This window comes from Rhagoletis pomonella, unplaced genomic scaffold (genome assembly GCF_013731165.1).
Source record: "Rhagoletis pomonella isolate Grant_MI unplaced genomic scaffold, Rhpom_1.0 Rhpom_scaffold_00003, whole genome shotgun sequence".
Taxonomy (NCBI): domain Eukaryota; kingdom Metazoa; phylum Arthropoda; class Insecta; order Diptera; family Tephritidae; genus Rhagoletis; species Rhagoletis pomonella.
The window spans coordinates 87,599,553-87,617,022 of NW_023458557.1; the positions used below are offsets into that span (position 1 = coordinate 87,599,553).

General features: G+C 36.4%; 1 protein-coding gene across 6 annotated transcripts in view; it reads left to right on the plus strand.

Moving 5' to 3' along the window:
* LOC118735725 overlaps nucleotides 1–17,470 on the plus strand; it is a 189,109-nt gene that overhangs the window by 82,228 nt on the left and 89,411 nt on the right. For all 6 annotated transcript variants that reach the window (XM_036465656.1, XM_036465655.1, XM_036465657.1 and 3 more), the window contains one exon: nucleotides 13,426–13,531. In XM_036465656.1, coding sequence (XP_036321549.1) covers nucleotides 13,426–13,531 — 106 coding nt within the window. The remainder of the gene's footprint in view (nucleotides 1–13,425; nucleotides 13,532–17,470) is intronic.

Genomic DNA, 17,470 nt, shown 5'->3' on the forward strand with positions numbered 1-17,470 from the left:
CCTAAAACTAAAAGGCTTACGTGCAGCGTCAAGTTATGGCTGCGCTGTATCCAAATGACCCTCGATCATGTTTAACAAGCGCCAATCTCTTTTCGAGTAACTGTGCAGATGGACTACTTTAAGCGTATATAAGAGTAGCTTGCTTTCAGGATGTCAGCATCAGCTTACATATGAAGTATTCAGAAACGATTCAACCATGCCTCCGACTATTCGCGAGCAGTTCAAAGCTCTATGACCCCTATTTTTGCTAGAAATCCTCCGAGCATCTCGAAGGATTTTTGCTCTCAGTACTAGATTCAGTAAATCGCTATACTTCGCTTTCTGAAAAAGTTGCTGGTTGTGATGTGAAAGCTGTACAATTTATCTTATAAAATCATCTAAAGTTACTCGAGGGTATGCGAAAACCTATTTTCACCAAACGCTTAACTGCAGTGATCGGCAAGCAGAACACTTTCAGGTGTGAGTTAGGCTGTTATCAATATCGCCAACGAAGTGAAGTATCATAGTTTAATTATAGACTCAAAACATCTGTGCAAGACTCATATTGATGCTACCACATCCAGCACAATGGTGTGCAAGCGTGTAGCAACAGAAAGACTTTGGGTTATCGAGCAAAAGATCTTGAAATGGATGTGCACCATAATTGTGTGATCAATAAGTGCCTCTATGGCGGTGGCTTAGCTTTCGAGAACTACTTAGTGAACGGTGAAGCAGTAGAGGGCTTTGACAGGGCGAGGCGCACATGTCGAAACGTAGTTTTTTTTCCTAAACCTCACAAAAGAAGGCTTGAGCTAAGGAAAATTCTTATCATCTAGGAACCTGGAAAAGCTAGGTTCCCAGCTGCTAGTAGTCGTTTTACCTAGAGCTGACATGAATAAGAAGAACAACAAAAGAGCACCACGGACTACACCTATTGGGGCATGTCCTCGCCAGCACTCTGCCATGGAACACAAACGTCCCCTACTTTATTAGGACCTTATTTCATTATTCTTCCCATCACGTATTTGCAGTAGCTGAATGACTTTATAAATACATCGCAATAAATGTATTTCCCTTAATACTTAATTCAGGCAACTACTAGTAAATTTATGGGAAAGTCTAAAAATTGTTTGACCAAAATTCGTACCCTAAATAATCCCTTACTTATCCTTACTTATCTCTGCTACCGAAGTCTTCATTAGCCATCCTCTACAACGATCTTCAGAGGGGTGACTGCTCAACAATTCCTATAAGAATTGCAGCAAACTGATCTGGCCATCCATCTACGCTACATTTAATAACTACATACATAGATGGAAGAAAATGTCGAAATAAAATACTCCGCTCACATTCAAAAAACAGTTTGCTTATTATTTACTAAACCATCACTCTAAAGATTCTTCGCACAAATGACTAAAATCCAACTAAAATCAATGCAAAACAACTGAAAGTGATCATAAATCAAGCGCGCTTTGATTACTTGTCTTTCCTTCTTTGCTAACCAACCACACAATCTACGAGTATTTAATTAGATTCGTCGACGCATTTACAACACACAAATGACTTATTTCCCAACATAACTGTCATTTATAACAATTTATGCTGTGGTGAGCTACAAACAAATATCCATAGTAAATAGGTAGAGCTCGTGAAGAAGTCACCAAAGCAGGACGCCACAGTCTGTTACTCACTCAGCCATAGAGTCATTTAAGTAGAAAGTCCCGCAGTTACAACTAACCAGACATTTGTGTATTTTATGTATGTATGTATGTACCTACGGCTAGCAGCTCCCAGCTCATACATACAATTCAACAAGCTGAGCGAAGAACACAAAAAACCATCCATCATTTTGTCTATTTACGCTGTAAAATCACTTCATCATCCGCGTTGCACCGCATTGACGCATGTGATCGGTGGTCGTCGTTAGAGACGCGCAGGCGCAGGCGCAATGCAATGCGTTGCATACTTATTTTATTTACATCGTTGTTGTTGTGTATGCCAAATACATAACAGATTTTTAGTATTTTTTCAACCTTTTGCTTTTCATTTTCAATCAATTTCATTTTCATTTCATTTATTGCCAAGTCTACACTCCATCACAAAAACGCATAAGCGGAAGAGCAAGAAGATTCCCTTGATTTGGCTTGTTGTTGGGCTTACATACAACATACACATGTACATATACATGCTGATAACTCCCTGGGGGAGTTGTCTGTCGCCTGGGAAATGGCATGGCATGCATAAGGCACAGCAACGCCATTCATTGTTGCTGATGTCTGAATGTCGCGCTACTGCTTGATTGCACCGCCTCGGCGAGACTGTGATGGTTGAGTGGCTTGGTTGCTGGGTTGCCTGTTGGCTGGCTGGTGGCTTGTTGCCTTGATGGGCGCGTCCGCGCGTCCGTTGGCAAAAGAAGAAGTTGTGAAGAAGAAGTTGTGAAGAAGTTGTGAATATGCGGCTTGTGACGCGTTCTTGAATTTTTTGAAATTTATTACCTTCCATTCTTATTACTGATTTCCAACGATTTGTTGCATAAATGCATAACTACCCAGATAGGCGTTACTTAAGTGCGTGATTTACCTTTGTGCGATAATACTTGTACTCTTATGGTTGATAGTATGGGCATTAGGGAGCCTCATGCTCGACGGTTACAAAGTTCTTCAAATAAACATTGAGACCGCAGGCTTTTAAATGCCTTGACATGTTCAAATGTTTAATTTTCCTTTTCGCGTTGCCAACATCTCATACTCTACATGAAAACCCGTCCTTCATTTCGCTGTTATAAGATTTGGCATAATTTTTGCACTAAAACCGTCCTGCGTCCATCCGAGATTCGTAGACCTTCGGATAAGTTTTCCATACTTTTTTGCTCAGGGGCCAATGAAGGTATGCATTTTTGGTCACAAGTAATGCGTAAATTTTAGCCATTTAGAAAATACGCACCCTTCACTTAGTGGTTACAGGGAGAGGCGGCGACAATCTGAAGTATTCAGCAAGAATAGTTAGTCCAACTTTTTCAAAGACCGATAATCTCAGAAGAAGTGTTCAATATCTTAGGTTACGTTAGGTTGTCGCGATTTTCTATAAGACACACTTCTGCTCAGGGCCCATTGTGATGCTGCATCTGGGGTTAGAAACTCCCAATCCCTCCTAAAACCATTTTGAACCGCAATTGCTTGACAGTTTTGCAGGTGATTTCGTAATGCAATCTGCATACTTTAGTTACCCTCTCGGACATAAGTATCTTGCAAATTTGTTAGGGTATTCCTATTTTGTCGTATATATCTTCAATAGGAAGCTTTATACCGCAGTGTCCCGGAACCCATATCACCTTTGGGCGAACTGACCCAGCGCATTGCTTTCACTCTTCCTTTGAGTGTAGGAGGGTCGTAAACAGCAGCAGGTTTCGGAAGTTCATAGTCCACAAATCCCGGATCTCCTTAGTATTCTAGCGTGACCGCTTTTGGTATTTGAGTACTTATTTAGAATGTTCATTCGAATTGCCACACCGCTCCCGACCTGTTTGGCATGTTGGTCTACCGGAAGAAAATTTAGGAGGGCAATGCTTTAGATGGTGTTGCTCTCACCGCACCAGTTATTAGTGTGATCGCAAGCCTTTTGGACATATTTTATACTTCTTTTTCAAGATTACCCATTCCCCAATGCTGTTCCACGATAGCACTATATCGTGATAGAAAATTGGCCTTACTACCGCCAGTGTAAATTTTGAGTTCCACGATCCATCTTTTTCTCAACATTTTAAAGGTATTCCAGATGTAGCTGATTATTATTCCTTATGCAAAGCTTTCGAGTGATAAATTTCGGTAGTTTTACTTTTGATTTCCCTGAGTTAGGCGATCTTCTCCACCGCGAGGATATTTTTAACCTTACCTTGCCGGTCTATCCGTTGCCTCATTCCCGTATATATCCTTACGCCATAGAATCCATATTAGGGAATTTCGCATTGACCAGAAATTTATACCATTTTTCTCCTAAAGTCGTACAAGAGTTACGACCTAATCGAGGAAGAAATGAAATAGTCGGCTGGCAATGCTTTTATACCGGATGGGAGTCTATTTATTATATCATTTCTGCCTTACTTTTCAGCACATTGTTGCCCGAATGTGATGATGGCAGTCAGCTGTCGATAAAAAGATTTATCGGTATCCGGGCGCCTGGCAAACAGAAGCTGTGCTCTAAATTTCACTGAGCTTGTTATAGACGTAATACTTATCAGCGATCAGATAATAGTTTTACATATCCTCCTACCTCTTGCTAAGTATTCCTTTGGCTACACAAACGGTTACCGAGACCTTTGTGGTCTAGAGCAACTCCAATATATGGAACTCAGCTCTGTACCGTTACATAGGTTAAGTAAAATTTGATAATTTTTGCCCGTTTATAAAGAACACCGCGATGCCAGTTCTAAAATAAACTTTCTTTAGAGAGTGCATGAACTACTCTGCTCCTTAACAGAAATACGCTACCGGATGCAGAAATTCTGCCGCATTTCTGTAAGCGCCTCATGTATAGAATCTGCTCTGACATTATAACATACTAAAGACCAATAAAGTATTCCGTCAATTCATGAAAAACCACTACGGTACTACGCACAAGTATTTTTTCGCTAGTCGAATTTGAGCTCTAAGCTCTCTCGTCGGTTTCTTTTTAGTCCACTACCCGCACAATCTAACCCTCTAAAAGTTAGGGAACAAAGTTGTTTGTACGTCGTTTCGTTGCGGATGTTCGTTGGTCGCGAAAATCAGTGAATCAGCTGCTAACTGCAACAGTCAATGTCATCACTTCTTTTTGCCTTAGCGAACCCAATACCATTTTTAATTTTTTTCTATCGTCTTTGATATTTATGAAGTCCTTGGATGACTCGCTGAGAATATCTGTCCCTATATACTAATCTGAGCAGTCCAAGTAGTAGTCCAGTAGATTGTTTGACGTTGAGGTGAAATACTTCATGCACTCTATTGTCCTAGCGTTCAATATTAGAATGATCTTATAGTCTATCGCTAATTCGTAGATGAGTCCCATCGTCCCTGCGTTTCGATGAGTTAGCGTCTTCATTTGTAGTTTTGCCATCTTATCATTTGTTCGTCATCTTCCTACCGTTTGTGTAGCCCCAGCGAAACTCGAAGGCTCGGGTTCTAGTAATCCATCTGTCCTCTCAGGTTTTGCTCTTTGCTATTAAGAACGTTAATCTTGGAATGAGGCAGGTTTACATTTCGCTAATTCAGCATAGTATACAGAAATATCCGAATATTTTTCAGGTAGAGGTTTATACCATCTTTCTGTGTGTGAAGCTCATTATAAAAAGAAGCTACTGGAACGAAAGGATTGTACTTATAAGTGAAAGCAACATCCAGTTATCATTACCAAGGGGGAATAGAGGGAAATGAGACAACGGCCTGGCTCGCAAGGCAGGCGGGTATTCACCCAATTGATTGGCCTCGAAAGAAGGTCGCATCAATTATGAAGGCGCTCAGGAAGGAGATGAGCGCAAGGAAAGCTCCTAACTGGACATAAAAGGACGAGGTTCTAGCACCTAAGTCACTTCCCAAATGCGAAACTTAGAATACAAACAGATATCCTAGCAGAACGTTGAAGACTAAGAGTGCATCTGTAAAGGCTGGGAATATGCTCAAATGATCTTTGTCGCTTATGCGACGTGACCAGTAAGACACCATTATATATTCTCATCGAGTATGATGGCGTCTGCATAAGACGTGATACATAGAAGTCTGGGCTAACTTTGATCACAGCTGGAGCACATTAGCTCCAACCACCGATAGCGCTGCTTTACTTTCTTAGGGAATAAGGTTTAGAAAAAGTAGTATTCCTATCTAATTTTAATATCTCATTGTATCTATCTTTATCCATATTGACAACTGAGTGAAAGATCGACCTTATCTCGGCAGCCAGTCCGAAAACCCCTACATCAGAAAACTTTTCAATATATGTACATATTTTCATTTGAGATAGGACGTTTTCGAACTGGCTGAAGAAATAGGTCGATTTTCCACTCAGGTGTCGATATAGTGTATAGACTGCTGTTGTTGTAGTCCCCACTAAACATGAGTATGTTGTACACATTCCGTAGTGCTTGCTTTCCTATAAAATACTAAATTTTATTCAATATCTTTAAAAGATTTTCAGAAATTTTATGAAAAGTTTAATTTATTCACGAAGTAGTTTAAAATTTAAAATTTTGTTTCGCTTCAGTCCATTTTCTAAAGTAAAATCTCAGCACTTTACCTTTCAAGAGTAAAAAGAATCACGCGGCACCGTAATGTACATACAAACCAATGCTGCCCTTTTGTCGTTGGTTGGCCGACTAGTCAGAATCAATTCAATTTCGACGCAATCGATTCAAATCGGCAAGGTAAACGGCAGCCGCACGCGGTTTTTTCGCTCACTTTTTTCTTGTCACTCAGAGGTGCGTTCATTTAGAAACAATTGCAGCGCCAACAACGGCAAACGCGTAGACAGTAAAGCAAAGTGAATTGTGCAAAAAAACCGCAAAACAATGCAAGTCATTCTGAAGTTTATAAATAAATTTTCAACTGACATGAAACAATTCATTGCCTACTACTCCTTCTCCACCAGCGCTGCGCGCGCCTTCTGCAATAACTGCCTCCCCCGTCAGCTGCTTTGACTGGTATGCAAGCGGCAACTTGCAACATTGCAAGCATAAGCACTCAAAAGTTGTATGTTGCACGAAACATACATACATATATGGTTTTTGTTATTATTATTATTGCCATTTTTTTGCTACTTCGTTTTTTTACTTTATTCGCACACATGCGTTTTGACTTTATGCTTGCTGATATGTGGCATTTGAATTTAAAGTGGCAGGCGACAGTGCAACTATGTGGAAATGAAGCGCCGCCGCGGTGTGCGTTGGAGCTGCATACTGGCCGGTGTGGCAGCAGCTATAGCTCCGGCAGTAGAAGTCGCCAACGGTGGCAGTGATGCATTCATTTGGAAAATTTGTGTTACATTACTTGTCTTGGCGTCACACGATTGTGGTCGTCATTCGCAATTCGTTTTACACACGTTTGCCTCCAACAAATACCTAGACATGGATGTGCATACATATGTATGTACATATGTATATATAAGGATATTCTGTGTAAATATGTATATATCTGCTATCTTTATATCAACATGTGTTTGCTGGCGTGTGTTCTAGCCGAACTGTATGAATAATTTGCTATTTGTCACAATGTAAAATGGCACACAGCTGCGTTCTATAAATACAACAACAAAATTAACAACAAATAAAGATAAATTGCAATTGACTCTTATTGAGGTGGGTAAAAGTTGTTTGATGTGTGAATCTTGTACATCCATAATTTAACAAATTTAATGCGGCTGATTATTTATAGTATAACTGCGGCCTATGGAAATGAGGAAAAAGATTTAAAGTCAGAGCAGAAAACATTTTTTGAAAGCGTAAAAAGTATTAAATGAGTGCCAATACGATTGAAGCACCAACTTAGTTCTAAATTATTCTCCCAGATATCCGCTTGTGTCCTATAAAGCATATCATTAAAGAAGAAATCCGGTGCCCTGAATAGCCCGTGAATACTGTAATAGCTGCACTTGGACTATAGACTTTGTTTGTGTCGGAGCTGAGCTCTGCGCACGTAAAAGGCGTACACAACATAACCTTAAATAACACAACGTAAACATAAAATAACACAACTTAACATAAAATAACATACCATAACATAAAATAACATAACATAACTTAACATGGCATGACGTAACCTAATATAACCTAACATAACATATCATAACACAACATAACATAACATATCATAACACAACACAGCATAACATTGACAGTTCATTACAAGCTTTCAGACCAAATTTTTCGGGCCTTTTTCCAACTTAATAGAATATCCCTACTGGAACTTTTTTGCATTCGAAATGGAATTGACTGCAGGTTTCGAAATCCTCTCAGGCAAATTGTTGAAAAAAAACTAATCCAACTACTTTGTAGTCCGAAAAAAAACACATAGAGTAAAAGCTCCCCTTGTCGAAAGTGACAATAAGAGGAAGTTTTGCGTAGAAATCTTTTTAAAGCTTTTCAAAGATTTTGTACGCACACATAGTGTAAAAGCCCCCCTTATAGTAACAGTTTTAAGAAAGTGACGATCAGAGGGAAATATTTAAAATGCTACTACTTATATACGTGTTATTTTACTGCTGCCTTTATTCTTAGCTGACAGATAAATAATTTTTTGATACATTTAGGGAGTTCACAAGGTGTTGTATACTGTCGTACTGTTGTATGTCATAAACTTTAAACGGCTAAAACTATATTTAGGGAATTCGCAAGCTAATATAAAAGTTTTATTATGAAATTTCACCCAATTAAAAAATAGTTGGTGGTGATTTCAAGTCCTCTAAACATTTATTTAGCCGTTAAAAACTTTACAACATTAAACATCGCATCTTTAGCTTATAGAAGGGGTTGGCTTTTTTAACGGAACCCAAAATTTGAAATTAAATACAACAAATAAATAAAGACATATTTTACACTAGCAGTCATTTTTAATCATACTAAAATTATAAAGATACAGAGAGATTTAAGAGAGCTTTATTTCGTGAATATTTTTGAAGAGAGTTGCCACCGTTTTAGAAATGAATAATCAATTTAATTAACAAGTTAAATGAAATAGCTTTAAATATATGGATATCGAGAAGAGAGTTTTTTTTTTTGAAAATATTTTTGACGAGTGTTGCCACCTATTTAAAAATTCAAAACCAATTAAATTAACAAGTAAATTACATGTTTTAATCCGGGAGTCAAACGAATTGAGTGTAACAAAGCTTTATTGCAAACACATCTTTGTGTAAAGTTGGCACCTGTTTGGAAGTTCACAATCTATTCATTTACTAGCTCAACGAAATTTTTCAATATGGGTATCACACGAAAGATGTTAAAGAAAACTTTTTTTGAAATTTTTTTGAAGATGGTTGCCACCTGTTTAAATAATTAACAAATTAAATTAAATATTTTAATATGGTTAAAAATTATTATTTCAACATGTTTTTGAGGTTGCCACCTGTTAGTAATTTCGAATCAATTTAACTGACTATTCGAATTAAATATTTTAATATAAGTTGCGATCCCGTACGAGTCCGGACTGGTCAGAAATAGTCAGAATCAGTCAGATTTTACTGGAAAGCGATCCGGTACTCGGTTCTCTGACCATTGAGAGGACAAAAAAGAGAGTAAATACGGTTTTATCTCTGTCAGAAGTTACTAATTTTAGTCCGAGAATTTTTTGCTGGTAAATTCTTGTAAATGTGTCAAACGATCAACTATAGTGTGTTTGGCAACCAGATTGTAAACAAAACAAAAGTGCACTGTGCTAATTCATGTTGAAAAGTATTTAATTACTTGTTTAAATGGATTCTAATGAATTTGAATATATTTTTGGTTATTTACATGTGTGAGCTGAGTGTGTTTACATAGAAAATAAGCAAAAATTTACAACCGAAACTTGGAGTTATGTTGAAGTTGACAGAAGCTACCATTTTTTATTAGAAAGCGATCCCGTACTTTTCAATGTTACTCTCTCGCTCTGAGCGAATTTTTATTTTTTGACAGTTTTACGAGTTTTAGTTCGAGGAATACGGGATTGCACCCATAAAGTTAACTTTATTTATAAAACAGCACGGATGTTGCCACCAGTTTAAAAATTCTAGTTCAATTGAATTAGTCGATATATGAAGATTTATAATATATGTAGGTGTTAAACGGAAGAATTAAAGAATTTATTTTTGAAAAGAGTTGCCATCTGTTTTAAAAGAAAATTTTACGAGTTAATTAGTTTATTGAAATATTACATCGAGGTATTATGTATGTATTTATTATAAACGAAAAAAGATGCTTTATAATAATTTTGAAACGATTTTTATAAGAGCGTTGCCTTATTTTTGAACTCAAAAAAAAAAATATCTGCCCATTATTTTCACGTGCAGACAATTTTCTACGCATAATTACTACAACCTCAACTCTTCTTCTATGCCAGTTGCCGCTCATTAATTGAAAAATTGCATTACAGTGTACGGCATTTGTGAAACTAGGAGACAAATGTGAAAGCACAACTCATTAAAAATTTGACACAAAAATTTATTAAAGCGACACAAAAGCGAACTAGTGTACGTATGTATGTGTGAACATGTGCAAGTCTAAATACAGTACACGAAAAAACTCAAAATAGCAAAAGACACAAGCAAATGCAGCAGCTTAGTTGGTTGCACGAAGATGCAAGTACAAAAAAAAACTGCCTGAGAAAGACTGTCGCGTGCGAAACAGGGCATTCATTTACATTCACTTAACGAAAAAAAACTAAAAAAAATTACGTTGACATAAATACAAACGGGGCATACTAGTACAAATAAAAAACAAACAAATGAATTTCGAGCAGCGTAAAAGCTTGTATAGCGTCAAAAGAGATAAGTGCAACACAACGTTGCAACTTGGATACATAGCAGGCAGAAAAACAGGCGCGTAAATTAAAATAATGTGCACCCACCAGCGTTGCAATAAAAAGAGAGGAGGCAAAAAGTATTTTAATTTTCAAAAAAGTAAAACAAGTATTTTTTTTTTAATTTATTGTAAATTGGCAGCAACAGCAGCGAAAAGTGTCTGGCAGTCAAGGCAATGTATTGCGGCTCATATGAAGCAATACAAACATATCTGTAAGCTTACATGCATCAACATTTCCTACACATCGCGTGCAATTATTTGATGCTGCGGCGTTGACCTCGCTTCTGCCTCTTCAATGCGTTCACCCTCAAGGCTACAGTGTGTTGCAATTCAGCTGTATCTGGTGGAAAAGGCATTACTGTATGAGAAGCTTACGACAACTAATACACCTCTCCTCGAAGGCTCATCTGTCAGTCTTTCCCTGCAAATTGTCGGTCTGGCAGCTTCCCAGCGATTCCTACTCTTCTGACGCTCTTTTCAGTCCGGCAGCAGCCAAGTTTTTCTATTTGTTTAAATAAATACATATGTATATTTTCCGTCCTCTTGCCGCAACGTCATGCCAAATAAAAACACGCGAACACCGCCGATAGACAGTGGCTGCTTGGCCTGCCTTGCATTATAATCTCTAGCAGCGACTCTCGCAAGCATCCACCCACCAAGCAAACCAGCTCGAATTATCATCAATGAGAGTCTAACACTTCAGCAGCTGTACTCTCAATTGAATTGTGGCGTTGCATTGTCTCGTTGCAATTTTAACGTTGAAGAAGTGGAAAAAAAACGCTGCCGTGCCGACATTTTTTTGTTTTTTGTTTTACACCCACTGATATTTTTTATTTTAATTTTTTTTGTGAATCGCCATCAGTTCTTTTGTATGCGCGGCAGCTCTGTCGGTGCGCTTCAGTTGTTTTGATGTATGCGTTTGACAGACTCATTCCTTTTTATGACATAAATGCGGTTTTTTTTTGGTTGTTGTTGCTCATTTATTTGGTGCCTCTTTTTTATAGTAATAATTTCTTCGCTCTGTGTTTGTTTTTTTTTGTACCCCGAACATGCATTTTTTGTGTTCATTTCTTTGATAATTGCTCACTTTTTGTAAGTGACAGCTACTAATGAGCCCTCAAAAATAGCAACAAATAAAGTAAAATGCTGTCAGTTTTGTGTTTGGAAAACTTTGTCATAACTGTCTGGTTTTTTGTAAGTAATTTTTTTTTATTTACATAGTTTTCAGAAAAAACTCCCTACTTACTTACATACATGAGGGCGCCTCATCTAAAAAAGTTGCGGCATTCAACCGGAATTATAAAACTTATTATATTCGAAGCTTCTACTAAGATATTTAAGCAAAATATTAGGCCTTAGTTAGGCAGACCGATTTGAAAATATGTACCTATAAAAGCCTTAGTTTTTTTAATCCGTTGATAACTTTTTAATAATATTTATGCAGACCTTTATACAAAATTTTTTATTTATGCAGACCTTTTAAGCTTAAATATATTTATAATCTGAAGTAATTTTTTTGGAAAATTTAATTTTAAAAACCACACAAAAAACTTGTTCTTTTGTGTGCTGATCAATTTTATTTACACTGCGCCTCAAAAGTATTTTTGTGTTGCTACTCCCTCCCAAAATTCGTATGGCTTCATTCATAAAAATAATATAGATTTGAAGAGCTTTATGAAGTTCGATTTCCAAACAGATTTTCGATTTATGAAACACATTTAAGTTTTTATGAATAAGAGTATTAGTTATTATATTTTCGAAGGTATTTGATCCTAGAAATTTAATTTGTACTATTATAACTCAATTCTATATACCGTGCACTTTCCTCAAAGCTACATTAATTCTGTATTTACCTTATCGTATCACTTTAACTGAATACAATTTTTCAAATAGGTGGTAACCCACTGAAAAAATAGTTTCGTTTGCAAAGTTTCTTAGACCTCTTTTGTTTTATACCTATATTGCAATATTTCACTTATTTTTACAATTTAATAATTTAAAAAAAAATTCAAACAGATGCCAACCCTCCTCAAAAGTATTTTTGGCAGTTAACTTTCCTAAATCTCTCTAGTTTGATACCGATATTGAAATATTTAATTTATCTTATCAATCAAGTAAAAATTTTCAAACAGGTGGCAATCTTCCACAAAAATATTTTTGTCTGTAGGCCTTCAAAAAAACTCTTTATTTTGACAGCCATACTGCGTTATTTACTTTATCTTATCAATTAGCTTACACTGTTACTTTGAGACAGGTGGCAACTCTCTAATTATTTATTATCGATATTTTAAATTAGACCTTTACCAGTGCATTGGTGAAAACTGCATTCAATCCCAATTATTAGTTTTCGAGTGATGCGCGTACAAGCATACAGACAGACAGACGAAAATTCTAAAAATTGTTGATTTGGCTTCTGTTGCTCTAATAAAGACCCCCATACTAGGCTTACTTTAATATCTATAATGTACAGACACTTTTATTATACATATGTATGAGTTTCGTTACTTTTATAGGCTTGGTTGAAAAACAAACCGATTTGTGGAAGTATTTTCAAATCGCTTCAGCTCACATGAATCTTTATATGTTTTCGAAATATTTTGGCGGAAATCTTAAAATATAATAAATTTCATATTGTGGTGGATAAGAAAACCGATTTTTCACATTGAGCGCGATTCACCCTAATGTACATACATTAAAAAAAATATTTTTCTTTCCCAAAAATGTTCTAAGTAAACTGTTTTTTGAAAACCACACCACTTCTATTTATTACACACCTTTGTGTTTCTTAACCCATTTGTCATTCAAATTTTGTCTTCTTTTCTGACCTACATAAATAAATTTCCATCATGTACCTCGTAGTACATTTTTTGTAACCAAAATGTTGTATCTTATTTTTCTAATTATAAGTTCTTCTCTTTCTCTTTTAGCTACATGCAAACAACCACTGGGTATGGAGTCTGGTGCAATTACAGATGCTCAAATAACTGCCAGCTCAGCGCATGACACAGGCTTCGTTGGGCCGCAACATGCAAGGTAAGACCAAAGATTTTTTTTTTGCAGATAGTCTTTTTCAGCTTTTTTTTTGGAAGCAAACTATGTACTAGCGTTGCAGTTTCAGAAAATCGGGACAGTTTGATTTTCGCGCATTCGAAGTGCCTTATAGGGGTCACACACGATGCGTCTCACTAACCAGCCATTTTTATGTTGTTTGCTAAGGTAAGGTTGCGGAAAGCATAGATCTTAGCTTGAGAAACTCTGCGATAATCTTGAAGTCTGATATCTTTCTCCTTTGAAAGTTACTGGGTAAACGGGGTTAGGGCATATGTACATACATAGCTCCACAGCCTGGAATAAGGTACAATTGACGCTTATGCATAGATCCTCATTTAGTTGGAAAATATTGGATAATAGATTCTTGGAAATTGATGAATAATTCAGCTTTTTATTCATCGCTTTGTTTTCCTTTGTGTGCCAAGAGATTTTGGCCGGTAAACTCGTCAGTTTCGCAATGTCAGTTTGATCCCATATACTACGAATACATGTTCTAATTCCAGCATATTCCGACGCAATTAGTAGAGAGTTAGGGTACTTTTTGCCCAATTTTGAGCGCCCCGTTAATTTCCTTGGTTGGGTTGATTGGTTGAAGTGGCGAGTTTAACAATTAGCACAGTACTCGCAACTTAACTTCAAAGGAAAAGACGAAAAGAAAACAGCAGCTATTTCTCTCAAATCCAGCATGTGAAGCTCAAGAACCTTAAGTAGTTGCAGTGGGTTAATATATATCCGTTAAACTCCTAGAAGGCTGATTCTAGTCTTACATAGTGCTGGCCAATTACAGAGCAGATGCTCCATGGTTCCTTCTGCATCTGGTGAATTACAGCTATGACAAGAAGGATCCAGTTCCAAAACGCTTTCGACAGAAGCAGCATTTTGATACGAAACAAAATGGTCTTGAAAGATAAAATAAAACCCCTTTCACGAAAAAATTATTGCCATTGAGCCACAATTACGCCTTGACCTTAAAAAAATTGGTCAAAAGTTGTGTTCTTCGAAAAAAAACATGCAAAATCCACGGGATTTATTCCAAAACACAATATGTATATATTTTTTATTATACTAGTATTATAGATTTTGAGACGAGAAACACGATTCCACTGTTCAAAATTCGAAAACAAATGTCAACCTCTCAATCTGAAAAATGCATTATATATTGCATTTTTTATGATTTGCATGCAGCTGCGCATCCTTCACTCAATTTTATATCGCTCTAACAATAAGTGCACGTCAAGGCCTTTAATTTGAGCCCAGGTAGAAGGCTTTAGGCCGTCCAAGAGCCAAGTTATAACAATTTTAAACCAAACTTCGAAACTGCTGTGTTTTTACTCCGAAATTAGAAAAAAATTGCGTTAAATGTCGAATGAAATTTCACAAGCTTAACAATATAGGTCTCTACCTTGGCTTAAATTAAAGGTCTTGAATAGCACGAAAACTGACTTGTTGTTCGAGCGATATAAAATTGTGTGACAGCTGCATGCAAATCATAAAAAATGCAATATATAATGCATTTTTTAAATTGAGAGGTTGACATTTTTTCACGTTTTTTAAACAGTGGAGTCGTGTTTCTCCTCTCAACATCTATAATATTAGAATAATAAAAAGTACAAAAAATTATTTTTCTTGTATGTATCCGTTGGATTTTGCATGTTTTTTTTTTTCGAAGAACAATATTTTATGACGATTAATTCGCATCAAGTGTTAAAAAAGCACACTGTGTGCCGTCGAGTTAGCTCGAATATCTTATTTTTCAGTCGAGAAATGCAATTTTGCAATACTAAAATTACAACGGTATATTTTTCTCAAAAACATATGACTGAAAACATTCGAATTATAAAATTATAATTCATTTATAAACAATGTATAATAAAATAAAATGTCTCTCATACTTGGGCGTTCAAAATTTTTTATTATCATTAACCCCCCCCCCCCCCCAAAATCGGGTTCACGATCCGGCTCTGGTAGAGAATAAGGTGCCTGAGGACATTTCAGAGAGTGATCCCTGTGGTCGGATCGAAATCTGAGATTTTGCGGTGCCCAGCAGCTGAGTTTTCTCGCAGTCCGGTTTCCTTCAGCCTGAGGCAGTTTTGGCTCAGAGTTTCCTATGTATTTTATATAAAAAAAACTAATTTCAAAGAAACTGTATATAATTATTCTTTCTCTACAGCAGACTTTCAATAATATTCCCCAAGGGTTTATTTAAATTATTTTTTTTTAAACCAACGAATTTTTATGGGTCTCCCATTGCATTTTGTGGGTTTTTTTGGTGGACCTAAAAATGACAGTTAAATACTATTAAAAATGGTTAAATAACGTATTGGATATTATTAACGAAAGTCGCTTGAAGAAAAACCGAATTTTCCGATCCAAAAATATTCTTTTTCAAAAATTCTATAGATACCATAAATATTAAAAAAATAAAAAATAAATATTTTTTTCCGTTATAGAACAATCCTATGTGTGAGAGCATTAAAATCACGACTTTACTTTTTATTTTGGACCACCCTAGTATGCATGCATACATCCCTATATAATTTTTTTCGAAGCGAGAAATTCCACTCCACATGTCTCTTGCTGCCTTTGCTTTCGTCTCAAGTTTCTGAAAAAGGATACCTGTAAATACACTTCAATTTTCTCCCATCTCGTTCAACTTCGTAATTAAGCAGCTGCTTTGTATAATTTACCATAGACGCTTTTACAAAGTTATCCTAGACTAATTAAAAACATTAAATGACCTGGGAAATGTAGTTAAAAGAAAGAAAGAAAAAACAACAAATAAACCTATTAAATGGCAGCTACACAAAGGCAACGCCGAAGGAATACAAAACCGAAGAAGGAAAAGAAGTCAAACAATATCAGATGAAAAAGGCAAAACTCTTTAATATTGTAAAGCATTAACACCTGTCGGGAAGGATAGGTTTGTAGCCAGTACATTTTTCACATAGTTAGTAGGTAACTCTCGCCCAATTACATACGTATACTTACCACACAAAACGACGACCGCAGCAAAGGCGAGTTTGTGGTGAAAACAAAACCGGAAGTGTCAATGAACACCGGCACGCGGCAACAATGTGCTGATATACTGAGAAATGAAGAGCAAAATTAAAAGAAAAGGAATAATTAATGAAAAAGAAATTAAAAAAAGAGTAAGTACGTGGTTAGAGGGCTCGTACTCAAACAAAGTGAGTAGTAAGTGTAAGTGGGAGTGCTAAAACGAAGGCTAAAGCGAAAGCAAAAGCAAGAAAAGTTGAAAAGTAATTTAATTGCTAATTTCATGAGAAAAGCCACCACCCAAGTTCATTAACGGCAGCATTGTGGTTGCCTTTGTAACTGTTGTTTTAAAATTTACACAACATTATCTAAGAAAAGCAACACTTTTGAAGAGTGGCGTCAATGCAAACCGAAATGAGAATACTTACGTAAACAAAAACAAAAGCGGTCAACCGGCCATTGGCAGCAAATTAAATATTTATTTGGACTGATAGCCAGCCAAGTAATTTAAATAAATGGATTCAGCGTCAGCGCGTCGCAGCTACTCGTAAATGTAAAGAAATATTGTGAATAAAGTTTTATTTAGAAAAAAAGCCGTTTCGACAGCGTAGCACTTCAGGGCTCAGACAGTGGCTACTGGCTAACATGCAACACATTTTTGCATAATTAGTTAGTTCTCGTTTGCATTTTAATGTTCACGAGTAAGTTGAAGTGTACGAAATTGGTTTGAGAAAGGAAAAGCTCCTGATATGTAAAATAGAATACGGGAAATTATAATATTTAATTTCCTTTGTAAACCAAAGCAAATACCTTTTATTGGGCGACCTGAAATACAGTCGTCTAATTCACTCAGCTTTCATTAGAGTCTGTAATTCACAACGGGCTTATATATAGGTTTACTTTTAATGGTATGTACTTTCAATTCTG